At 31.8% G+C, this 27,475-nt stretch overlaps 3 protein-coding genes across 4 annotated transcripts; 2 read left to right on the top strand and 1 right to left on the bottom strand.

Moving 5' to 3' along the window:
- Positions 1-1,694: 1,694 nt before the first annotated feature.
- LOC108826888 (multiple RNA-binding domain-containing protein 1) lies at positions 1,695-5,917 on the bottom strand. The gene is made up of 15 exons (XM_056993525.1): positions 5,829-5,917; positions 5,631-5,738; positions 5,431-5,545; positions 4,920-5,356; positions 4,691-4,825; positions 4,522-4,602; positions 4,313-4,430; positions 3,887-4,213; positions 3,727-3,791; positions 3,499-3,640; positions 3,205-3,309; positions 3,028-3,129; positions 2,755-2,928; positions 2,403-2,534; positions 1,695-2,118 (listed from the first exon to the last, which is right to left on the bottom strand). Coding segments are annotated over exons 1-15 (2,184 nt in total). The 5' UTR covers positions 5,831-5,917; the 3' UTR covers positions 1,695-1,977.
- A 5,101-nt stretch (positions 5,918-11,018) lies between these two features.
- Positions 11,019-11,867, top strand: LOC108838769 (uncharacterized). The gene has a single exon (XM_018611649.2). It carries the CDS (start codon positions 11,019-11,021, stop codon positions 11,865-11,867), a length of 849 nt encoding a protein of 282 aa, XP_018467151.2.
- Positions 11,868-15,417: 3,550 nt separating this feature from the next.
- On the top strand, positions 15,418-20,821 carry LOC108823753 (polycomb group protein EMBRYONIC FLOWER 2). Of its 2 annotated transcripts, none has more exons than XM_056995121.1 (22): positions 15,418-15,604; positions 15,679-15,775; positions 15,943-16,090; positions 16,182-16,237; positions 16,345-16,459; positions 16,554-16,713; positions 16,821-16,871; positions 17,225-17,364; positions 17,605-17,667; positions 17,749-17,870; positions 18,073-18,137; positions 18,244-18,296; positions 18,394-18,447; positions 18,526-18,585; positions 18,934-18,980; positions 19,064-19,164; positions 19,259-19,481; positions 19,580-19,628; positions 19,709-19,792; positions 20,071-20,150; positions 20,336-20,425; positions 20,527-20,821. In XM_056995121.1, the coding sequence occupies exons 2-22, from the start codon at positions 15,738-15,740 to the stop codon at positions 20,624-20,626; spliced, it is 1,899 nt and encodes a 632-aa protein (XP_056851101.1). In that variant the 5' UTR covers positions 15,418-15,604; positions 15,679-15,737; the 3' UTR covers positions 20,627-20,821. The 2 variants fall into 2 exon arrangements, with proteins under 2 accessions (XP_056851101.1, XP_056851100.1); XM_056995120.1 differs by having other exon boundaries at positions 15,683-15,775.
- The last annotated feature ends 6,654 nt before the right edge of the window (positions 20,822-27,475 follow it).

The following is a 27,475-nucleotide window of genomic DNA, read 5'->3' on the forward strand; positions in this document are numbered from 1 at the left end:
ACATAAAAGAATTTTATTTTAAAATAATTGATTTTAAACAGACAAATAAATATTTTTTACATAAATCTTAATCTCAAAACAAAATCAGCAATTGTTGGGAACTTTCCATGTCAAACATTTAAAGTTACATTATTATTTGTACATAATTGATGTTAAACATATATATTAGTTTAAATATTTTCCATTACATTTTGAAGGAGACAATGAAATATTTTTAAATAATTTAAAAGAAAGCAAGAAGAAGGAAAAAGAGGAACTGAGAGATAAAAAATATATATAACAGATATTTTTTTTTTAAATTAGCTATATGCCTATATCTCTCTTTTCATCATCAATCTGCATAAAAAAATCTCCTTCAATCTTTGATTCTTTGATACTTCTACTTTTTCTTTAAGTTTAGAATCACCATTGTCTCTTCTTTTTATCTTAAAGAAAATTACCATAAACATAAAAGCTTTAAAATTTTGTGATATTCAGAAAAAATGGAAACTAAAAAGAGAGGAAAATAACTATTTTTTTGTAAACTGAAAATAATTATTTACAGAAATATCTAAAACATAATTCATCATCTTGATTTTTTTTTAAATCCTGCATAAGAAGAAACATAATTCATCATCTTTTACTGGTAAAAAATGCATGATTAACAGGGAAATAAGAACCTAAAATAATAATAACGAAAACTCATACAAAATTCGTCATTAACAGAGAGAAAAATCTATAAATGACAATCTCAAAAGAAAAAAAAACATTCTATTTATAGAAAATTAGAAAGAAGTAAATATTCACGTTATAGGTGCAAGTAAATATTCAGAAGTAAATATTCAGTTACTGATTATACAATTATATTATTTCATTAAAAAAATTGTTAACCATAAATATCATAGTTTGTAACTATAATATATAATAGTAGACTCGGTATTAGATCACCTTCATCTGTGTGTCTTAAAGGGGGTTCCAAAATAAAAAATAAAAAAATAAATGAAAAACATGAAAAGTCTTATTTATTTTGGGAGTTTTAAAAAGTGTTAAGCATCCTTAGAGCAGCAGCAACAGAGTATCACGGTTGGTTCGATAACCCAGGTATTTTTATATTATTTTATTATTATTTTTTTCAATTTAAAAAAAAAAGAGAGGGCAAATCACAGAGCCCTTAGGCCCGCGAACTGTGACGTTCGGACCAGAAATTGATTCTTAAGGAAAGACTCCAAGAGGCTTTGTTGGGTACCAAAACCAAAAAAAAATAGGACCCACATCATTTTATAATGTTTTATGTTGAGTTAAAGATCCACATCATTCTACCGTTGCTGCTGCTCTTAGAGCAACATTGTCGTCCTTGCTGTGTCCTTAGGGGGAGGGGGGAGAGACCACTAATTATCAGAACCGAAGGAGATCAAGGGAAAAAGTCTTTATATAAGGAATGTCTTTGGTAGTCCTTGATGTGTCGTTCTTGCTGTGTGTCATGCGTCCTCTACTTTTTTAATTGTAAGTACTCAAAATGATCCCGTCCGACAACGTTGCTCTTAGTTCCTTATATGTCAAGTTGTTATTCGACCTCTTTTTTATGTCTTTCTCTACTCTCTTTCTTCTTCTTCTTTTTTTCTTCCAACCAAACGCTGTACTTACCTCTCCTCTTCCTCGTTGATGACGAAAGCCAAAAACGCCCTCCACACTCTTTCCGCCGCCAATCTGTCCTGCAAAAAAGCTACTCTCCCCCAGCCTTCTAAAAAGGTCGTCATCAAGTTCAACAAAGATTTTCCTCACGCGATTTCAATTTATTCAACTTTAAAAAAGAAAAACAAATTAAAAACCTCAATGGAGGATGAAAAAAATAAATAGATTAACAAAGGTTGTAAAGTTTTTAAATCACAAAATTAAAAACTAATTTAATCTTAAGAATCCATTAGTGTCTAACCAATGGACTTGCTCTTAGATGGTTAACAATATACTCGATGCAAACAAAAGAGACAGCCTATTCTCTCAAACTTCATTCTTCTTTGAAACAACTGTCGAGCATCTCCTTAACTTTCTTGGATTATCGTATTCTTGGTCAATATACTTGGCAGCAGAACGAACTCTGATAGCTTTCATGCTATTGTCATCTTTGGCCCACTCGAGCACCTGTAAAGATGGCACATAGGGTGTCTAGGATCAGGGCCGACTTAAGGTATGGGGCAGAGGGGCGTGGGCCCTAGGGCCCAAACACTTTTTGAAAAAAATAATGTTAAAAAGGGGTCTAATTTTTTAAAAAATTGTTAAGGATAAGGACCTAAAAAGTTAAGTTGTCCAAAAATACATGTAAAAAAAATTAAATATTTTCTTTTGCCCAAGGGCCCACAGATATTTTGAGCCGACCCTGTCTAGGATGCATCCAAGGAAAAGCTTTAGAGAGACAAGAGACTTACCAAAGGGCGTCCGTGTAAATGGATGCCGGATAATGACTTTCTAGCGTTTAAAGCTTCTTGCTTTGTCTCAAATTCAATAAAAGCAAAACCAGCATGTCTGCTATTCCTCTTTGGATAACCAAGTCTAGTGATCTGCATAAACAAGAAGAAATGAGTGGTTTAAAAGATCCAAATATATCTTGTTTGCATTCCAGTACAATAGAGCTAATGTTTTTACCCTCATTTACTTATTCTAAAAGATAATCTTAATATGCGTAAGACCAAACTTTCACATAGTTACGAGAATGGCAAAATTGTAAATTGCATGGCTTGAAAATACAACTAATACGCTCGGCACAAATTCATACTGTACCTGCGCAAATTGACTGAATAGCTGCCTTAGATCTTTGCTGGTTGCTTCAAAGGCTACGTTTTTCACAAGTAACTTTTTCGAAGTTTTGTATTTGTCTGAACCTTTCCCAACCGTGTCACTCTGCTTGTTTTCACAGAATCTAAATTTCAAAGCGTACCCATCCAAAACAGTTTCCTACAAACAAACAAAAAAGATTAAAAATGCCACTGTAGCTCAGCTTGATAGACTCCAATCAAAATTAAGTTTCAAAGCGACTTAACTAAATAATATTACCTGTAGATCTCTGTAGACACTCGTCGCTGTCTCAATAGAGTCGAATTCTACAAAACCATAACCGGTTGAAAGACACTTCCCTTTCTTTACATGTTTTATTATCTGCTTATAAAAAGAACTTAAATAAATAAATAAGACCTATGTTTATCATCTGTCAGCAATGAACAACAACTTTACCTTAACACTCAGAATCTTTCCATGCTTCACCAATTCAGTCAACTGCTTCTTCAAACTCTCTTCAGTTGTCTCGAAGCTCAGATTCTTAACATAAAGTACATTTGACTGAAACATTATAAGATTCATCAGAATACAGATACATTCACTACATAACATGAAACTTACAAGATAGTACTAAATTCATACATCACCCCACGAGAGGTAACGCTGAAACCAAAATACAGTTGCCCAGAAGCTAATATTGGTTGGTGGCGGTAGCATTTTTCAACTGTATATTTCAGTTCAAAAAAGTACCTCAGTTATGTCTGAATCGATTCCAACAATCTTATCAAAGTTGGATCTTGTCACAACATGAATCTTCTTTTTATTGCTATCGACAAGTGCTTTTGGCTCAAGAATATCTCCAGGAGCCCACTCCAGAAACAGGGGAACGTATCTGTAATAAAATAGGGACAAATGAAAAGATTTTAGAATTTATAAAGAAACAAATTGTCAAAAGTTAGTCATATGTTTAAGGCTTACTTGAAACACTTGTAAGCCATATTCTTCATAGCTGCACGTGCCTCAGCCGGTTCAAGGAAAACAACCTGAGGGTGGACAGGTTAGAGAACATTCAATCACCTATATATTAGTTGAAGATAATAATAATAATAATAATAATAATAATAGTAATAATAATTACCAAGGCCATCGTCTTTGTGGGAGGAAGAATAATTTTGTCCAGACTTCCATATTTTCCAAACATTTGAGCAAGTTCCTTTTCAGTGGAAGCAAATGGCAAATTCTTAACTAAGAGAATATGGTTGCTTCGGTTCTTCTTCTCATCACCTTTCCCTGAAGCAAATTCTTCCAAAGAGGTGACATTTACTCCAGCTTTAGCAAAGGCTTCTTTCGTCTCCGCAATCACTTTTGTTTCTCCCAAAGCAAGGCGTACAGCAGGATCTTCGGATTCACGGTCGAGCAACTCGCTCTTTTTCACACAATACATCCTGGCTATGTTTTCTAGGATCTACAACACGCCAAAAGGTAAAGGAAAAAAAAAAACATGAAGCCAAGCAAAAAAAGAAAAGACAATAAAGGATGGATTCTTGAAACAAGAAAAGGGTACAGTATCGGGTCGCATGAATAAACTATTCCAAGCCTTTGTATTTCCGCCGGCTTCAGACGCTTTTCTTTGTTCCTCTCTCTTTTGCTTGAATGTTTTTGGGATATTACAAGTGTAATTACTGTTGGGATAAACAAGTAATGAAAATTATATAGTCCACAAAAATATATATTTCAAGATTGAAGACCGAAACATAAAACTGGGCGACTGACACTTGTTTCTCACGGTGCTTGGCTGGTAAAATACGCAACAACCGCCCTTGAAAAGTCTGGTTATCTAATTGCTCCATTGCCCTGCAACACCATTTAAGAACCTGAACTGAACAGCTAGAGATTAACATGAGGGAGGCTACTTTTTTTTTTGGGTTTGAATCATACATACCTTGCTGCAGATTCAGGTATCCGGTAAAGGATGTAGGCCATTCCTTTGGACCTTTTTGTCTCCTGGTCAAGAACAAGATGGACCTCTGATATTTCACCAAAATTGCTAAAAGGCTTCATGAGTAGCTCTTCTTCTCTATTTTTTTGCATGAGATTAGAATCAGAGATCATCGATATATAACTTAAGATAAATATATAGCACAAGATTAAACAAGAAGCTGATGCATTACGTTGTAGTGTAAGGTAGGTTAAGGACGAAAATGCGACCAGTGTTAAGAATATCATCACTGTTAGATTTCTTGCAATCGGCTTCTACCTCCAACATTGTATCACCAGCTACATCTTCACTAGTATCAGTTTCATCATCACTGTCCAGATTTTTCTTTATCTTACTTTTGAAGTATTCCATATCAGAAGCATCATCACCAAGATTCTTTTTAGCCTTTTTAGCTTTGTTACCAATGGCGATTACTGGCGAGACCTTCTTTTTGCAAGGAATAAACATGTCATTTGACCAAAATTTCCGATTATCCTCAAGCAATTCTTGGAGCCGAGGATCATCACCCTCAGGTTTCTTTATGGCTCCTTGAGCATAATTAGCATTAGAAGATTTAACTTTCCCTTCTTTCTCGAGTGAATCAAAACTACTCGGAGGAGGGTTCGCAACCTATAAAGCCAAAAGGAGTAAGCTATAAAACTAGATTCGAAACTAGTAAGGCAAAGTGTAACGGAGTCTCAAACCTCAACAGATATTCGCAAAGTGTCAATATAAGTATGGTTGAAATAAGTGATAGCCTCTTGAGCTTCTTCTTCTTTACGAAATCCAATAAAAGCAAATTGTCTACTTCTGCCATCACTGCCAAGCGAAAAGAAAAAAAAAACGTTACTAGTGATTATTCAAAAATTAGACTCAAAATTGAATATACAAGTAGTATGTATACCATAAACGCATCAATTTCACGTCTGTGATTTCTCCTTTTGTTGAGAAGACACCTCGAAGTCCATCTTCTGTTATATATTTGGATAAACCCTTAACGATTATCCTCGACCTGGAATTTTCAGGGCCAAAGATAAAAACTCTCTGACATTAGTTGATTTGTTTTATGCGAAACCAAATGTCCTGGGAAACAAATACTTACATTATCTCTTTAGCAGAGCTTGTCCTGGGAGCTCTAGGCTTTATAGGAAGAGAGAGAGAGAGAGAGAGAGAGAGAGAGAGAGAGAGAGAGAGAGAGAGAGAGAGAGAGAGAGAGAGAGAGAGCGCAGGACAAGCTTTAGCTGCTATCTTCCTAGAGGGGTTTTAGGTTTTTTTTTTTGTTATTCCTTCCGGGACGTGGCCCTCTATGGAATCTTGCCAAGCCCATCCTTCACAGCAAAAAAAAACGTTTTTATCCGAGTTAGGTTTCGCATAAGATTCACGCGGACCTATAAGATTTATTTATTTTATTTTATTTTTGACGAAAGACCTATAAGACTTATTTTCAACCAAAAAATATATAATCTTCTTATATACTCTTTCTGTTTCATAATAAGTGTCACTCTAAACTCATTTTCTTGTTACACAAAGAGTATCACTTTACAATTCCAATGTAAATTATACTAATTTTCAGCTGAAAATTAATTGCAAACTGCATTGATTTTATAAATAATTTTATTTATCTAAAATACTATTGGTCAAAGAAGTATAATTAATTACAACTTACATATATTTCGACAACTTTCTTAATCTATGTGAAAAATGTCACAACGACACTCTTTAAGAAACGGAGGGAGTATGATTTAAAAGACATTACAACATTTTAAGTATGACATGTGTAATTACTAAAATGCTTCCGAAAGTCTCTAGAAAAATATAGTAGTCCTTCTAAACATATACTAGGGACTAATCCGTGCATGCACAGAACTATTTTAATTTTTAAATGTTAATTATATATTTTTTGTATTCTAAATTGCATGTTTGTGTATATATAACTGATTTGTATTTATGGTTTGCATAATAGAAAATTTTTCATTTTTAGGTTAAAATTATGGTATTGTATTGTTGATGTAAAATATTTTTTTGTGATGTTTGAATTTTATTGTTGCTCGTGTGGTTAACCTAAGTGATATTAGTGCTTAGCCATATATTTGAGAAATCAATTTTCTATGTGTCGTGCTCACGTTTATTTTTATGATGGTTGATTACACTGATACCTTTAATGAAAAATTTTACATTTAAATATTATTTTCTGTTTAAACTTTTACAAATAATATAAAAATAAAAATAAAAAATTTATAAATTTAGAAATTTTTAAAAATGTATTTTAGAAACGAAAATATATTTATATATAATATGATTTCGTTAAAAAGAAAAGTTCACAAAATAGTATTATTTCATTTTAAAAATATTTTAAATAACATAAAAATACTTTTGAAGTATTAAAATACTTTCTTAGTTGAAAAAATTATATTTGTATATAATGAGATTTCATAAAAAAAATTATTTGAGAAATTAGTTTCCTATGTCTCGCGCTCACATTTACTCTCACGATGGTTGATTACACTAATACCTTAATGAATTAAAATGTTATATTAATTATTATTATTGATATTTTATTTACTTTTCTTTTTAAATATTTTTAAAAATAACATATAATAAAATAAAACATTTATAAAGCTTAAAAACGAATTTAAAAACGAAAATATATTTAAATATAATATAATTTCATTAAAAAGGAAAGCTCTCAAAATAATAATATTCCTGTAATACTATTTTAAAAGCATAAAATACTTTTAAGTGATAAAATATTTTCTTAGATGAAAATTTTATATTTTTATATAATGTGATTTCATAAAAATACAATTCACACAGATAATCTTGATATTAGAAAAAGAAATATTATTTCTTTTAAAACATAATTTTAAACAATAAAAATAATATTTTTTTTTCAAAATAATAGAAATATCTTTTATATATCTATCTTTTTCTTAGATGATTAAATTAAATAATTAAGTAACATAAATTGGTATATGTTAAATTGACCAAAATAGTTTATAATTAGTATTGAAATGTTTTATTTATTTTTTCATATATTTAGTTGACTAAATTATCTTTCAATTACATCAAAAAAATATCTGTAAATTATATTTTTACTTATATAATATGATTTCTCAAATACAATAACAATATTTTTTACTGTTTAAAATTTATGTTTTAATGTTTGTGGAACTTAATATAACCATAATCAAAATATTAAAGAAAATCTGAATTCTCATTTGTAAGATTATTTTAAAAAATTCAGCTTGCAATTCAATAAAACTAAGACATAAAATTATTTAGGACTTATAAAACTATTTTAATTATCTATCTATACTAATAAAGTAGGCTTTTTTATCTCCTTGGGGGGGAAAAATGCCATGTGGCATTTTCTTTTTAATAATTAAAATATTTTCTCAACTTAAATTTAATGAATTTTGGTATTAATTGTGAAATAAATGGGGGAAAGGGGGTTAAACTTTTCTTGATACATGTCCAAGGGTTTATAAGAGTGTTTTGAATCTGATCCAGATCCGAAATTGAACTGATAAATCTGTGACCCAATAGAAATCGAGATTGAGTTTTATTCCAGCATTGGTTAAACCAATAGATAACTTTTTATTATTCTAAATTTCTAATTAAAATTTTGAAATTTCAGTTTTATTGTCGTCTTCCTCTTCTTCTACACTACAATTTACGTTTGCAAAAAAGTGAGTCATGATTGTGCTTGAGCTGCACGTCCGTAAAACAGACTGAAACACGATGAGACTTATTATTCCCCTACACTACGATTTACTTTGGCAAGAAAGGTGAGTAATTTTTTTTTTTAATTTAATTTAATACAAATCATTACATTTTTAATTTACGGATCAAAAAAAATAAAATCATATGATCGTATGAATTACAAAACAGAGTTTGGATTGTTGAAGAAGAAAAACCTAGCGAGATTGATTATAATAAATTAGAGAATGCTCTTACTGAAAAATATCCCAAAAATGATGAAGTGACAAATTTAGAAAAAAAATTGTTGGTAAGTTTTAAAATTTAGAAAAAACCAAAATTAGTTGATGTGATCTAATGTTAGTTTATTTTTGTTATTGACAATTTATTACAATAATGTTTTAATTCTGGTTTTTTTTTGGATTGGAAAATGTCATGACTTTTTTCGATGTCATAATTCTTATGTTACAACTTTTTTAAATAGTCTAAATTATTTCTTAATATTTTGTATGTACACTTAAAATTCTTAACTTTAGTTTATGTATATATTTGTTTTCATAGCTAATATATTATTATATAATAAAACTAATTTATTTATTAACCCGCAATTCATCTGCGGTTAATCCAATGATCCAGTGATTCGGTAAATCATCTGATTCAGTGTCCGGGTCGGGTTTCAAAACACTGGTTTATAGAATTTTTTTGTATTTGATGTTGACGATGGAGAATATAGCCTCTACAATTCTCATTCTTTAACGCAACCGACGTAATCATTTATATAATCAATCCAGAAATCACATTCATCCCACCATCTCCTATTGAATGCTTCTTTAGTTCCTGCTTTCTCAGTTTCATTGTATATGTATAGATGGTGTGAGAGTTCGGATGATACTCCTTTTACTTTTTCCAATTCAATCATTGTCGAATTTCCAGTTTCATTGCTCGGAGTTAAAGACAAATCAGTGTAGAGATGTTCAAACTAGGCTACAACAATTTTGGAAAGCTTGAAATGTTAAGAAAGGAAAAAGATATCGGGGTTGATATGTTGTTGATTAATGGGAAGCTACACCGCTTTCTTATTTCAGTTTACCAGTTAATAATTGCTTACTTTTAAAGTATCAGTTTTTTTATGCATCATTTTCTTTTTCAGGTGGTGCTTCTACATGCGTTAATCAACTTTCTCAGATTTAACAATTTTAAATATTTTTTGAAAGAAAGCTCAGTCTATGATACGAGTATTTAAAATTCCAACTAAAATAACTTTTTTACGACTATTAATTTTTATTCTATTTTTGTTAAATCAATTAGTAACAACTACTTATGCTATTTTACTTTGAACTAAATAACTTCAAACAAAATAATATATTATAGTCGTTAATCATTATAAAAAAGATCAGAAAATATTATTTTTTACATATTTTTATTTTACATATTTTCTTTACTAAGACCATATAATAAATTATAAATTTAAATAAGAAAAAATCTATAAATCCGGCGCGTAGCGCCGGAATATCACTAGTTGTAAATATTGATATGTATTCATGAGCTTCCAAAAATGTATCAGTTACTTATGTTGTAATTTCCCATTGATGATTGCTTATTTTCTAATATTTTTTAACAACAAATATATAATTTGATAAAATTATGAAAATACATGCACATTTAAACGATATATAAAGTTAGTTTTATTTAAGTTAAATATAATAAGAATATTATACTTCAGTTTTATATATTTAACTCAACATACTCACAACATGAGTGACTTGACTAATCCAACTTATATCTAAAATCATAAATTTAATTGCAATAAGAATATATACTTTTACAATAATAATTTATTTGTTAAATATAAATTATAGGAATAACTCAAAACACATTTACAAATGAAAATAAAAATATTAACCAACTATTACAATTTAGTTCTTTTGTAAAAAAAACAAAAATATATATATACGCATGAGACTTCAGAATATTATCGTTATATTAATTTATGTAATTTGGAATCAGACACTTTAGTTTGTTTTTTATTTCAATCTAAGCACAATATATATTAAGTTATACATAATATTCCTAAAATATATTTGTCTATCTAAGACAACAACTAGTTTAAATACAAATACGGAAATTAAAAATTTAATATATTTAGAATAAAAAAATATTATAATTTAATTTAGAGAAATATATGCAATCCAAAATATTCAAATGATAACTAAATCAACTGTAAAAATAACAAAACCGACTAGATATATATATCTAAAATCATTTGTCTAATTAAATTAATATAATATAATTTTATTAATATAAATTATGAATAAAATATAAATTAATAAAATTAAAAGTAAATAACAATCAATTATTATAATATATTTACTTTATAAATATTTATATCGTGCACGAGCACCAGAAAATCACCTAGTATCAAAAGTATTTAATTACCAATATTGTATATTTACATATATATCCTTAAATATCAGAAAACCACACATCTTTCAGATAAATGTTTAATGTAGTTTTTCATTTCTTATATTATATATTTACTTATTATTTAGTTTTTTATATTGCATATTTATTTATTCTGAACAAACTGCTCAAGATGAAGACAGTAGTTTATCCTCTGATCCATCTCCGGCTTATGAATGGTGAAACGGCAAGGTTCTGGCACGACAACTGGAGTCCATTTGGATGCCTCTACGACTACCTAGGAGCTTCGTCATCCAGGTTAGGAATACCACTCAACGCAACAGTGGCCTCGCTTTTCAGGAATGGTTCATGGCGTCTGCCTCCTGCAAGGTCAGAGCATCAATTGAATCTTCTCGCCTACTTAACCACAATTCAATTGTCGGAAGGACAAGACACATTTAGTTGGGAACTAGAAGGCAAAGCGATGATGAAATTTGAAACTGGTAAGATATATCACTACCTGAGGGGAATCACTAAAACTAAGGAATGGGCTCCAGCGGTTTGGTCTTCTCGGAGTATCCCTAGGCACTCCTTCCATGCTTGGCTGGTGGTGCTTGACCGTAACCCGACTCAAGATCGCCTCATCAGATGGGGTCTTCCAGTGAGTCACCTCTGCCTCCTCTCCAACACTGCCGCTGAGACGAGAAGCCACTTATATATGGACTGCCCTTTTAGCTATGTACTCTGGTCTTTGGTTGCTGCAAAATGTCAACTTCAAGCCCTTCAAAGTTGGACGGATCTCCTCAATCAGATGACTACTTTGTCGGCCCCTCGATCAAAGAAGCTTCTATGTCTCCTAGCCTGGAAATCGGTGATGTATTGGCTATGGCGAGAACGGAATGAACGGCTGCATGCACAGATTTTTAGAAGTGTCGATTCTCTCTTGAAAACAATCGATCTCCAGGCGCGAAACCAAATCCAGAGTTTTCGCGAAGCCTCCCCCTCTCTTGCTTCACAGATGATTCAGTTGGGATTCACCTAATCGCTCCTGCTCTCTCTCCGATCGGTTCCGGAATGGTTTCTATCACTGCTCACAAACGACTCTCTCTCGATGTTTCCTTATTTTGGGCTGGCTCTCTCCTGGGCCTCTTCTATCTATCTAATGGGTTTCAATTAAGGTTCTTCTTTTCGTTACTGGGCCACTCTCTTTTCAACCTTGGCTAAAGCCTGTAAACTCTTTTTATTTTTTCTGCATTTTTAATGGAGTTTTTACATCATATGACAGTTTTTGAGTTTTAATAACAGTATAAGGCAGTTTCAACTCCTCAGACACTTTTTCTTAACTTGTTCTCATTTTTCTAACTAAAACATAACTAGTAGGACCCACACTTTACAATTTACATTAACTTTCTCTTCTCTCTATGTGATTATGACCTCGTTTTTTTTCTTCCTTTTGAGAAATTTGTTTGGTTTTTTTTCCTTCTTTTACTCTTTGAATCATTTTTTGCTGCAAATCATTTTTTTATTATCATAATTTCATCTTCTCTTTTGTCTTTTTATTACAGATCTACAGATCTAAAAAATCAATGCAAACTTATCTGTTTTTTCTCTTTTTGCTTCCCAAATATGAGATGAAGCAGAAATACATTAGAAAGAGCCACTAATCGATGGTGGATCTTCTTTTATCATCACCATCAGATCACCTTCTCAAAGCTGCAAGGATAGTTGTGACCAGTTCGAGCTTCTCCGACGCGGCTTTCCTTAGTCGTGAAAGCTTGATGAACAACAATGGTCACTTTTGATTTTATTTCACATATGGTCCCTTGACTCTTGGTATATTCATTTCTGCCCCTAAAATTTCTGATTTGCAAATATATCCTTTTCAAATTAACTCTTCACTACAGACCATACGTTCCATGATTACACGAACGGATCCTTGAACTTCTGGAAATTTTCTATTCGATTTTGATCTTTGCAAATTGCAGAAATAATTTTTTAATTTAATATACACTACCATATTTGTTGTACACATGTACACTACCATATTTGTTGTACACAACTACACATGTACGTCATCAACATTTATTGTAGACATGTACACTAACGAATGTACACAACTACACACTTGTGAATCATTTTGTGCGTTATTTCATGATGCTCGTATGTAAACATATGTACACGACACTACATACACAAAATATACCATCCATGTGTACGTAGATTCATGTGTACACCATTCAACTTATACAATAATTCACATGCACACATTCTAAAAATAAACTTGTACATGTGTACACATGTATATGTGTACAATGTTTATCCAAATGTACATGAATACTCGATATTCTGCATCTAGACCATTTTACTTGTACATGATTCACAAATTGAGTGATATTTCATGATTTTAATGTTATTGTACATGTGGATGATAAAAAAAATCATCAGATATCATTGTAGAGTGTGTACATGTGATTTTAATATCCACATATACAATGACATTAAAATCATGCAATATCACTCAATTTGTGTATCATGTACAAGTAAAATGGTATAAATGTGGAATATCGAGCATTCATGTACATTTGGATAAATAGTGTGTACACTATGATAATAGTGTACACATGTACATTGTGATGGATAATGTACACTTTAAGGTGGACAAATTTCCAAAAAATTACAAATGTGGTTTTAAAAATGTAGAAAACATTTTGAAATGCATTACATCTTAAAATATTACAAGTAGCTCAATTAACATATCTACATATACACAAATTAACATATCTACATGTACACTTTACCATCTACATGTATACTTTACCATGTACACAATACAGTGTATACAAATTAACATATCTACAAATAGTTCAATATTAACATATCTACATGTACACTTTACCATGTACATAATATACCATGTACACAAATTATAATATGAAACCGTTCAGTTCTGTCCAAAATGCATAAAATGAAACCATAAATTTAAAAGGCATTTGGCATGTACACTATACCATGTACACGCATTATTATATCTTCATGTATAATGATTCATATTTATATCAATTAACTTGTATAATAATACATGGACACCAGATAATATTTTAATTTTATTTGCAATGATATTTACATATGATAATTAAGAATACATAACAATGATCGCAATGATAGTCAAAATTACCAATGTGTATATACATATAAATGATCGTCAAAATCACCAATGTGTACATAAATATAAATGATAATCAAAATCACCAATATTGTATGATTTTAATGGTTTTAAATATTTTATCTTAGTTCAATTTAATCATTTTAAGTTACATTTTAGGTGTATAATTTTCATTTGTGTATTTATTTGCATATCACAAGGGTTTAAATGAAAATTTAGAAGTTTGAAGATGAACTTAAAAAGCAATCTGCACGTTCAAAAATATTGTGGTCAAAATTGAAATAAGACAAAAATTTAAGAACTAGACATGCAAAATGCCAAAGTTAGCCATTGTTGCTCTTGAGATTTTCTTGCCGGTTGTAGGGGGCGCTAAAGAGGGACTGAAGTCACAGCGATGATGAATCACAACGAAAAAAGGAGCAAAGACACAACACGGAAGATTAAGCTACACTGAGAACGCGACAGACCTGTCGTTGTCATGGTGGATGAATTTCTTGATTTTCATGATGGACGATGGGTCTTCTGCATCATCTTCGCCGTCGTCTATGTCTCCGCCGTCGTCTATATCTCCGTCGTTGATATGCCAAAGTCGATAACGTTTATGCCGTTGATATTTTATGTATATGTTATTATTACACCATCATCAAAACTGTACCTTCATATATCTTAAAAGATAGATTAAGCAACAAAGATTATAATTGTATTAAAGTTTTTTTTTTGAAATAATAATCTGAAGAATCAGATTTTAATTTAGAAAAAATAGAAAGTTTGGGAGGAAGAAGACGAAGAAGAAGACATATAGAAGAATCTATTTTATTTATGATTTGTTTTGACCCTTAGATTAATATAAAATGAATGGTTGTGATGAATCATGTCAATAAAAAAAAATATAAATAAAACTTAGTTAGCACATACAATTGGTTAGAGGTTTATCCAGTTAGTTTGGTTCTACTTGGTTAGATAAAACTATCTTAATAGTAACCAGCGCAAGTTGGCCTAGTGGTCTTGAGGAAGCCAAAGGCTCCAATACGAACCCGTGTTCGATACGCGCTGGCCACGGAATGATTTAGGTCTCTTGAGGGTACATACGCAGGCTGGTTCCGGGTTCAGGGGGATTAGTCGGTTGGCCACGGCCGCCGGATCACCTCCTGATTATTCAAAAAAAAAAAACTATCTTAATAGTAGAAACTGTTTCATAGTTGAATAATAAACTTAAAACTGATCTATGGTGTAATATTTTTTTTTTAATGAAAAACAAAGTTCAGAGTTTCAAAAAAAGAAGCCAAAGTTCAAAAAAAAAAAGATTGCCTTAAAAATGGTAAAAGTCTCGTAGTAATAAATTCTTAACGTGAGATAAAGTTGATATATGATTCAGACAGACAATGGTTACATAATTTTCTTTTATTTACACTTTTATATTTATCATTATCGCCCCCAAATCACTCCTCTCAAGAGTTGTTGTTGTTGTCCGTCCAAGATATATCTAAAAATTAGGGTTCTTTTTTTTTTGCTCTCTGTTTGTTCGTTCACTGTTTCATCTCTATATCTTAATCTTCACCTTCGCTTTCAATTCGATCCGCTCAAATTCGAAGATTTTCTTCTAGATTTCCTCAAAGGTCACTGTTCAAATTTACCCCCTTGGAACTGATTTTTACAAATCTGATGGAGTTTTGATTTTTTTTTTGTCTAGGCAGGTTTGAAGGTGAAGAAGCATTTGGTTTGGTGTCTGTGATGATCTCGTAGGCGATTATGCCAGGCATTCCTCTCGTGTCTCCTGAACCCTCTTCGTATGTTCTCTTTCACTTCTCGCTTCCCATTTGATTATTAAAAGCTTAAAGCTTTACTCTTTTTTTTTTTTTTTTTTTTTTGAAAGAGTATTCTTTAGTATGATAGTTTAGACAGTGAGTTGAAGCACCTTTGAGCTTCTCTTTTTTTTTGTGTATGAATCTCTCAGTTGTTCAAGAAGCACAGATTCGATGTGCCATGAAGACTCCCGTGTTCTTATGTCTGAAGAGGAGGAGATTGCTGCTGAAGAGAGCTTGGCTGCCTATTGCAAGCCTGTCGAACTCTACAACATTCTTCAGCGCCGTGCTATTAGGAATGTATGTCTTGTCTTGTCTTTCTTTAACACAAAGAATGCATCTCTCATCTTCCTATCCGTAACCATTTCTCTCCTCTCTCCCTCCCGTGTAGCCCTTGTTTCTTCAGAGATGTTTGCATTATAAGATTGAAGCTAAACATAAAAGGAGGTATTGTCTTTTTTTTTCTTCTTCTTCTTCTTCAGTATTAGACTAACATTAATAAGTTTTTTGGGGACTTTTCCCTTTGGTTAATCAATTTAATTGTTGCGGTGCAGAATACAAATGAGTGTGTTCCTCTCGGGCACTATAGATGCTGGGGTACAAACTCAAAAGCTCTTCCCTCTCTATATTCTGTTGGCAAGACTTGTTTCTCCTAAGCCTGTTGCGGAGGTATCCCTCATCAAGACACAATTGGATTGATCTTTATCTGATGTCCAGTTATAACTCACCGCTAACATTTTCTTTTGGAATTCTTAAATTATAGTATTCTGCAGTATACAGGTTCAGTCGAGCATGTATTCTTACTGGTGTTCTTGGGGTTGATGGAGTTAGTCAAGCACAAGCCAACTTTCTTCTCCCTGATATGAATAGACTCGCCTTGGAGGCAAAATCCGGCTCACTCTCTATCTTATTTATCAGCTTTGGTGAGTCAGATTTATGGATGTGTACATTTTTTTTCTTTTTTTTTTTGACAACATTCATATATTTACAGTATCAAGATAAACTGATCAAATCATTTTCTTTCTTGTAGCTGGGGCGCAAAATTCTCAATTTGGCATTGATTCAGGCAAGATCCATTCAGGTATTCCATTTCACATTGATACTGCCTTTTTTTTATTTCCATGTCTACTGTAGAATTGTAACGGGAAAAACAGTTACAAGTTTGAGATAATATTCATGGAGTTCCTCGTTATTAATATACTACTACTTGATCTTATCCTTTCACGTTGCAAGCCATGTGCTAGAAACGAGACCCATTATTCATACTGCTATACTACTAACGACTATTTACTCTTAATCAAGCCCTCATTAAGATGGATCCATGAGCCTTTCTCAATCATGCTTGATAACAAAATGAATCAGTATAAGAGTTCCTGAAAGTCTCTTTCTTCTCTGATTCAGTCTTGATGAGAGTGTTTTAATCTTTTCTGGCAGGAAATATAGGAGGACATTGCTTATGGAGCAAGATATCTCTTCAATCGCTCTATTCGTTGTGGCAGAAATCTCCAAACATGGACTTGGGACAGAAAGTAGACTCTGTCTCTCTTGTTGAGATGCAGCCTTGTTTCATAAAGGTAATATTCCCTAACATGGACTTGGGACAGAAAGTAGACTATAGTAGACTGTTGAAGTAGGTTATTCTCTTCCCTTTAAACAAACCCTGTAGTGAAATGGGAACTCTGGATTTAACTTCTTTCATGTGTCTGGAAAACGTAAAATTTTAAAGTAATCGCTAATGCGAGCTTGGTTAGTTTACAATCGTCACCATTTAAATAAAAAAACGTTACTGTTAAAAAATTTGTCCATTTCTGCAGTTAAAGTCTATGAGTGAGGAAAAGTGTGTCTCGATTCAGGTTCCCAGCAATCCCCTCACCTCGGTAACTTCGCTGTACATCCATCCGTTATTCTGAAAATATTATTTTATAGTAGCTTATATTTCTTCTACTTCTTATTTGAAGAGCTCACCCCAGCAAGTGCAAGTCACCATATCTGCAGAAGAGGTTGGGGCAACGGAAAAATCTCCTTATAGTTCATTTTCGTTAGATGACATCTCTTCCTCATCACTGTTGCAAATTATCAGGTAACCTCAGTTTAGTCTACATCCCTTTTCAGCCTTCTTGCCTCTTGTAATTTTTACTTTTTTTTTGCAATTGTATAACCTCTAGTGACCTGTCTACTACCTCCCTTAATCTATAGTTGTCAGTTTTCTTTAATTGCCTACAATGTATAGTGTCCATCTCTTCATGTCGACTCTAAACCACTCTGCTACATTCATTGCATAGGTTGAGAACACGGAACGTAGTATTCAATTATAGATACTATAATAACAAACTGCAGAGGACCGAAGGTAATTTTGAATAATCGCTGACATTTGAAAGTAAATAACATTTTTTTTAATCATCATTCTTGTTGCAAATAACATTTTGGATTTTGTTTGCTTTTTTATCTTGCAGTAACTGAAGACTTCTCTTGTCCATTCTGCTTAGTAAAATGTGCCAGTTTGAAGGTGGACTTTTCATTCCTCAGTCAAAGATCAGCTCTTGTTACTAGTCTTTGTAGTGATGCAATCTTTTCTTTTTTTTTCTGTTCCCAATCATGTGTAGGGCCTGAAATATCATTTGCCATCAACCCATGATCTCTTCAATTTCGAGTTTTGGGTTTGTAACTTCATAACTCATTTAGTTATTATTTCTCAATACGTTTGTAGCCACTAATCTACTCGATTTGGATTTTAGGTAAGTGAAGAATATCAGGCTGTAAATGTATCTCTCAAGAGTGAGACAATGATCTCCGAGGTTAGAGCTTCTCTTATTTGTTCGCTTTTTGTCCATTAGTTTTCCGCTGTAGTTCTCTTGGAGTGTGATTAAATAGCATAAGTGGAATATCTTATTGTTATTTGCCACACGCTATCGTTCTCAATGACATGGAGAGATTAAAATCAAAATGACATCGCCTGTGGCCTTTAGATTTTGTGGCCATCAAAGCTGGACTTTAGAATATATTCCTGAACTATATAGGAGTGCAGCCTTCGTCTAGCAGTTGGTGCTATAATATATGCTACGTCTTCGTAGTTTTTCCAATTTTCTGATCACTCTTAGTCCAGTTTTCTAAATGTTAATGTTCACAATTTTGTTTTTTCTCAGATTAATGAGGATGGCGTTGACCCAAAGCAGCAAACATTCTTTTTCTCGTAAGTTATCTGGCCTGTTTACTTATATTACTAGCATTGGGCTGTCAGACCATGAAAATTCTACAATAAACTGTGTATGACAGTTCAAAGAAAGGCAGACGTAGAAGGCAAAAGAGTCAGGTACGGAGCTCAAGGCAGGGGCATCATCTTGTACTAGGCTGCGAGGTGCTAGATAAGACTGATGGTATGTGTTTGATTGTAGTGAATCTTACTCAGATTTGTATTATTGCCTTCTTTCGCCATCATGCCTGTCTTTTTTTGAAATGTTTTATATTCAGATGCTCATTCGGTTAGATGTGAGAAGAGCCGAATAACTCCTGGAAAGCATTGCGAAAGAATTGGGGTTACTGAGTCGTCTGGTCAAAGAGTTCCTCCTGGCACGAGTCCTGCAGACGTCCAATCATGTGGTGATCCAGATTCTGTGCAGTCGATTGCTGGAAGTACGATGTTGCAATTTGCGAAAACGAGGAAGCTATCTATAGAACGGTCGGACTTGAGGAAGTATGTTCGACTTTCTTGATTCTATGTCGTGGTTATATTACTACTAGTAGCTCATTCCAAACTATATGGCTGAGTTTTCTTTTAATCTCTTCCTACAGCCGTAGCCTCCTTCAGAAGAGAGAGTTCTTTCACTCTCATCGAGCTCAGGTGATCTATTTCTTCATTAGCCTCCTTCTTATGAAGATTGCAGTTGATTTTGATTTCTACTGTGTGTACTATCATCGCAGCCCATGGCTCTAGAACAAGTACTTTCTGACAGAGATAGTGAAGATGAAGTTGATGATGATGTGGCAGATTTTGAAGATAGAAGGGTATGTTTTCGAATCAAACATTTTCACCTCTTTAGCGTACTTAAAAGTTTAACTTGGAGTAGTTGGGATGCTTATGCAGCTAGTCTTCCATACAAAAATATGTGAGCAAACCTCATGGTCGGATTTGAAACAGTAGAACCAGAATATGCTAACACACTTTTTTTTTTAGAATTTTAGAAATGACGTCTCTGTTTGGTTGTCGGTTCCATCTTTTGACAATAGTTTACAGTATATCATTTTTCCTTCTTTTTACTATTTGAAACTCGTATTTCTTTCAGATGCTCGACGATTTCGTTGATGTAACCAAGGATGAGAAGCAGATGATGCACATGTGGAACTCGTTTGTGAGGAAGCAGCGGTATGTCTTTGTCTCTTTTCAGTACATATGATGTCCAGTCTTACTGCAAACAAATTTAGAGGCACATGTGTAATAGTTTGTGGATAAAATGTGTAATAGTCTTACTGCACGAGTTCTTTTAATTTAAAAAAAAGCAACACTGACAGAAGAAGATAATCTTAACACTGGATTTTGACCCTTTGCAGAGTATTAGCAGATGGTCATATTCCATGGGCGTGTGAAGCGTTTTCAAGGTTGCACGGATCCATCATGGTTCGAATACCGCATTTGATCTGGTAATTCAACCCTCATTTTCCTGCATGGCTTGATTTGACAAGTGTTTCTTGGAAGAAAGTGTTTTTGTTGTTGTTGTTGATAAAGGTGAGTATTTGTGTAGGTGCTGGAGGATGTTTATGGTGAAACTGTGGAACCATGGTCTTCTTGACGCCCGAACCATGAACAACTGTAATGTCTTTCTCGAACAGCTCCCAAATTGAAGACCCAGGAACCATATTATTTAAGTAGAAGAAAAGTGTAAACATTAAAATGTGAGAGAATAAGAATTGTGTCTGATTTTTAACCACTTTTGGTCCTTTGATCAGGAATCGTTTTGGGTGTTTACACTATTTCCTGTGTTATAAATTTACAGTTTCCCGTCCAGGATTATATTAATTTACATTGTTTAGTTTTTCGTTTTGTGTGTTATTAGTTCACATTTTCTTATGAAAAAATTGACAAATGGTCAAATCGCAAGTTTGTAATTTGACAGTTGGGCGATCTCAAGTTTAAATTAGTCAATTGGGCAACTTATGTCTAAATATTATTTGGGACTTTTGTCAGATTCATTATTTACATCTTTACTATTTTAATTAAAATATATATAAAATTTGTCACATCACCTCACTTATTCTTTTTCTCTCTTATTTTTTTTCTCTTTTCTTTTTTTTCACACCACCAACCATCATCTACGAAATCATCTCCCTCTCCTTCTTTTCCTCTCATCTTCTTTTTCTCTCTCGTTCTTTTCTACACACCACATTTACAGTTAAATTAACTGAAGAAGAAAGTGTTTTCTTTAACTGAAGAATAAGAAACCATTACGCCCCTGTGCACTCCAAGCCCCTGTTTATGAAATTTATACATATGCAACTCCTAATGACACTTAAATACAATATTTATACACTAAAAATGATTAAAATGAATGCTTAATATCATACAAAAATACTATATATCATTTATTAATTATTAAAAGTATAAATACTAAAAATGTTTATTAAAATTTAAAAATTGATTCTTAAAAGTAATCTAATGGGAAAAATTATCTAGGTTAGATTTCGATTTTATTGAAATTTATTGTAACTGTATTACATATTACATTCTCTTAATTGTTTGGTTTTAAAAAAAAATCTTTCATTATATTTCATTATCTTTTAATTTTTTAAATTACATCTCATTATCTTTTAATAATTTAGTTTTTAAAAAATCTTTGAATAATACAAGATAATATAAAATGTCTATTTTTTATTAAAACATCTTATATCCATCTAAAATTCTAGTTTTCATGGCTGTGATTTTATTGAAAAAAACTAAACAATTAATAGAAAATGTCTTTTTTCTATTTAAAAATTATCTAGATTTTATTTCGATTTTATTGATTTTTTTTGTAACTGTATTATATATTTCATAATAAAAATATGTTGTATTTTTTTAAAGAAATCTTTCATTATACTTCATTTTAGATGTCTTTAATGTCAATTATTTATTGTTTAATCTTTAATTGTTTAGTTTTTTTAATTGTTTAGCTTTTTATTATAAAAAATATTTAATTGTTTAGTTTTTTATTATAAGATGTATTTCACTTATTTATTTCAACATTTCATTTCTAAACAATCTTAAATTTTATATGAAAAATTATGTTGTCTAAATGAATGTGCTTCACATATATGAAAACACAATCAAACTAATATGTTAATTTATTTTATTGAATTTAATGAAAATATTTTGGTATATCAGCTTTCACAAATGAAATGTTGTTATAAATTATTTGATTGTTTTTACTACCTTTTAGTTAATTAGATCATTTATAATGAGATTGACAAAATTTTAGATTATAATACAAATAGGTTATTAGCACAATATTTAAATTTTATATAGAGTAAAATGTGAGTTCTAAATAATTAACGTATAATTGTTTTGGAGAGCACTATGCTCTCGTTGTATTCGTAGATGTATTTAAATTTTATACTTAATATGTATTTAAACTCTCTAATGCCATAAGGGATATAAACAAAAGGTATTCATAGATGTTATGTATTCGTACACTGATGTATTCGTATACCTTAAATATATGTATATTTATGTATTCGTACACCTTAAGTATTCGATGGGTTATGTTGGTATTCATACATTTTATGTATTTGTACACCTTATGTATACTTATGTATATGTACACCTTATGTATTTGTACATCTTAAGTATTAGATGGGTTATGTTGATATTCGTACACCTTCTGTATATACCTTAGGTATTCATACACCTTAGGTATTTGTACACCTAAGGTATTCGTACACCTTATGTATACTTATGTATACGTACACCTTATATATTCGTACACCTTAGATATTCGTACATCTTATGTATACGTATACTTATTTCTTGAGTTATAGTGAATTAGATTGTATTAAACGTTAGGCATAGGGTTCTGGATTTACCTAAGGGTTCCAGATTGTTTCGGATTCTGGATTTACCCAATGGTTCTGGATTTACTCAAGGGTTCCGGGTTTAGGATTCAAGGTTAAGAGTTTAGGATTTTAGGTTTAATGTTTTGTTGATGATTTTTAATATTTAAGATAAATGTAGACAAATTTGTTCTTCCTACCATTTTGACAAAAAATGAAAGATCCATGTAGGTTTCCAAGTTTATTAAATTTACCCAGATTTATGAAAATTACCCATAAATTTATATAATTTTATGAATAATTTATCATTTATTTGGGTAAATTTCATAAATATGAAAGTTTCTTTTATGAGTCAAAATGTATAATTTATTCGGACTCCGGATTTACCCAAGGTCCAGTGCCGTGCGAAGATTTGATGAGGCTTGAGGCGAATAACAAAATGGGGCCTCTTATAAATTTTTTTTTTGCCATAAGTATAATATATATTTAGGAATCTACAAAGTAATTGCACATTTGTTAACAAAAAAATGCACATTTTCCTCTTTTTATTAGGAATTTGACATATAAACGATATTTTCTTTTTCAAAATTGGAAAAGTGACAATAAAATATTTTTCAAAAAAATTGGAAAACATCTACAGATAATTTAGGATATTGAATTTGGGTTAAATGAGAGAAAACAATAAGTATAACTACTATGCTACTAATTTTTTTTAGAAATCAGAGGCCCTAAAAAAATTATATATTTTGGGGGCCTGTGGCTAAAGCTTTTTTGGAAACACTTGAAGCACGGCTCTGCCCAAGGGTTCCGGATTTACCCAAGGGTTCCTGGTTTAGGATTCATGGTTTAGAGTTTAGAATTTTAGGTTTAGTGTTTTGTTGATGATTTTAAATATTTAAGATAAGAAGTTTATGCGAGAGAATTTGGTCAAACTCAGGTTGAGTCTTAACTTCTTAAGACATAAAAATCACTAGATACTTGACATGGAGGCACCAAATTATCCTATATTTTTTGGACTTATTCTTGGGTTCACCCATAGAGTGAACCTTAAGGTTCACCAACTAATAGAAATCACTCATTTCACAATTGATATCTTTTAAAAAAGTAAACAAAATATTGTCGAGTTATATTACATTTTTAAAATAAAAATATTAAAAAAATAAAAATAATAATATATGCAAAAAAGATTTTTAAAAAGATTTTAATTTCGTCAACAAAACACTAAACCCTAAACTCTAAATCCTAAACCTTTGGATAAATACTAAACCCTAAATTAAAAAACATTAAACCATAATAGTATTTTTAAGATTTAATGTTTTAGTGTTTAGTGTTTTTGATTTAGAATTTAGGATTATCCAAGTGTTTATGATTTATCCAAGGGTTTAGGGTTTAGAATTTAGGGTTTAGGGTTTAGAGTTTAAAATTATCCAATGGTTTAGGGTATACCCAAGGGTTTAGGGTTTAGGATTTAGGGTTTAGGGTTTAGTGTTTTTTGACGATATTAAATATAGTTTTCAAAAATCATTTTTTGTAACGACTATTATTTTTATTTGTTTTTATTTTATTTATTTTAAAAACATAATATAACTTGACAATATTTTCTTTCCTTTTTTAAAAAATATTAATTATGAAATACTTGATTCCTATTGTTTGGATGAACCGAAATGTTCACTCTAGGGTTGAACCTAAGAATAACTCTATTTTTTGGGGTGAAATAGCACTATAGCGGATATCTTTTTCAATAGACTATAAGCACGGCTCTACCTATGACTAATCATGAACTTAGGATGATTGGAAATCTGCAGGTTGTACTCAATATGGGATTATATTGGTTCTAGCAAGTAGATATGATCCTTGAAAATTAAAGCTATTAGATCACTTCATCGTGAAAGGTGTAGGGTTTGTCATTTTATTAACAAATTTGTCATTTCATTAACAATTTTTGTCATTTTATAAACATAAAAATTATAACGAATGCACTTTGCTGCCAGATCCTAATTTGTCATTTTATTTTTGGGAAAAAAAAATGTAGCATTTCGTGAGTGTTTCTATTTTTGGCAAAAACAAAAAGTGTGAGATCAATTTTGACCAAAAAATGTAAGATTCACGTAGTTTTCCAAATTTATTAAATTTACCCAAATATATTAAAATTAAATGTAGACAAATTTGTTTTCCTGCCATTTTGGCAAAAAATGAAGGATCTACGAAGGTTTCCAAGTTTATTAAATTTACTCATATTTATGATAATTATCCATAAATTTACATAATTTTATGAATTATAATTTATTTGGGTAGATTTCATAAATATGAAAGTTTCTTTTATGAGTCAAAATGTATAATTTATTGGGTAACTTTCATAAATTTTAGAGTTTACATCGATTTTATATTAATTCGTATAGATTTATGTTGACTTTATATATGAAAAACATGTATTATATTAAAAGTAGTTGCGCATATATGATTGTTAAATATTAAATATAATCCACAAGTTTAATGAATAAAGAATGTTTATAGGGTCAACAAAAATTAGTTGTTAAAAGTTAGTGGGAAAAAAATTATTTTTTATAGGCAAAGTGGATTTTGGGTCCCATAAAATTACTTTTCCAACTTGTCAAGTTTAATAGGCAAAAATGTTTAAAAAGTCATAAATTTATTCTCTCTCTACTAGGTTTCCAAACAACCTAATAAAAACTTGGGGTTGCCCAATTTTCTAATTCAAACTTAAAAGTTTCCCAATTCCCTAATTCACCCTTTTCTTATTTAGGAGTTATATTAATTTTCAATATTTAGGTTTTCGATAGGGGAGGTGTTATTAAAATATTAAGTATTTCTTCTTTCCTTTTTGGGTTTTGTTAGTTTACATTTTTTATTCTAGAGTTATTAATTTCTCTTACATAATAGATTTGGAAATATTACTTTTGTCATAAAGATAATTTACCGGATATATGTGTATTAACTATTCAGTAAAGTATAAAAGGGCCATCAGTATTTTACAAAGGGAAGGCTCTCTCGAACGATGATCGAGCGTTTGGTTAAACTCTTGAAGGAGCATATCAGAGTTAACCGGATTGTATAGTTGGTTTAGTATTAAACCGTGTAATTAAACCGGTACTCTGTAATATATAAACAGAGTAACGAACTCTGTAACTGAATAACAGAAATATTTTCTCATCTTTTTCGATTCTTCTATCATGGTATCAGAGCTCTGAACTAAAACTCAGATCTCTGAACTAAAACTCAGATCTCGATCTTCGTTTCCGCAAACCTTTCTTCGATCATTTCATCTTTTCCGCGATACTCTTTCTCTCCGATCACTCGATTGCTCGATTTTGATCATTCCGTCAAAATTAAGCTCCGATATTGATACACCCTAAATCTGATCACTCGACCGGTATGAAGAGATATGAACCCTGAAGAGAACTGATGGATTGTTTGACGACACAATGGGTTGCAGAAGGACCCAATGATACTGCCGGGATGCTTGATTGTTGCCTGATATGACTCACAGGTCCAACAAGGAAGCAAACTCAATCAGTTGCCGGATATGACGCACCGGTCCAACTAGAAAGAGACGTTCGTTTGGAGCTAACCACACCAAAGAAACTAAAGTGTTCTAAGCAAAGAACAGAGAGTAAAAACTCAAATAAAAGTAGAAATTTCGTTGATGATGTTGCAATGAAATGAGACTATATTATATAGAGTTTTGAGTCAAAGAAGAATAAAGAAAAGTGCAGAAAACAATGCATAGAAAACATAAATTTGACTAGATCTAGTCAAAGTGTGGAAAGCAAGGAAGACTAGTCAAATTGTGGATTCTGATGTTGACTAGTCCAGATTCAGAAAGATGTCCAGGTTCATGCTGGTCGTGCACACCATGCTGGGAAGGATACGGACACACGCGAGACGATCCACACATGTCTGAATTCGCGAGAACTGAACATCACCTGATTTGCACATGGCATAACTCCCTCATCTGAACTCCGTTTGATCTGATTGTTCTTCGAGGAGTTCCATAATTGAGTTGAGCACATTCTCCAAGTGGTTTCAAGCGAAGAAACATCATGGTTTAGAAGATATGCTTCAAACAATGAACGTATATCTGTGTTGCTTCTCGGGTGGTTTGATGGTCGAACCAGCTTGGAAGATCGAACCAACTTGCTCAGCTTGTCCAGGTGAGTGTTAGTCCAGCTCAGCTCGTCCATGATAGTGTCAGTCCAGCTCACTTGAGTATTCAGCTCATCCAAGATTGCATAGATGATAAGGGAATTGACATAATCTGATGAGAAAACCTCGGCTAGGTCTAGCTGGTCGACAAGGTCGCCACCTTGGGTCGTGTCCATGAACCAAACAGGAAGGTGCTCGATTTTGGGTGCATCATACTGTCCCTCTTCAAAAGGATTTGTCCTCAAATCCATATTACCTGAATCAAAAGAGAATGAATCAGACAAAAAGAATTTTTAAAACAAGTAAAATTCAATGAAGGATAAACTTGGAGAGAAACTTCCTTGGAGAGAAACTTCCTTGGAGTTTTGAACTTGCTCTCCTCAAGTATTTCCAGTTCCATGTTCCAATAACACAAGTGTTTGGTCGTCGTCCTCTGCTTGCTTCCATCTTTGGTTCAGTGCTGGCAGATTGCTCCAACAGTTTCAGTTCCTGTGACAAAGAAAC

This window comes from Raphanus sativus, chromosome 9 (assembly GCF_000801105.2).
Source record: "Raphanus sativus cultivar WK10039 chromosome 9, ASM80110v3, whole genome shotgun sequence".
NCBI lineage: Eukaryota > Viridiplantae > Streptophyta > Magnoliopsida > Brassicales > Brassicaceae > Raphanus > Raphanus sativus.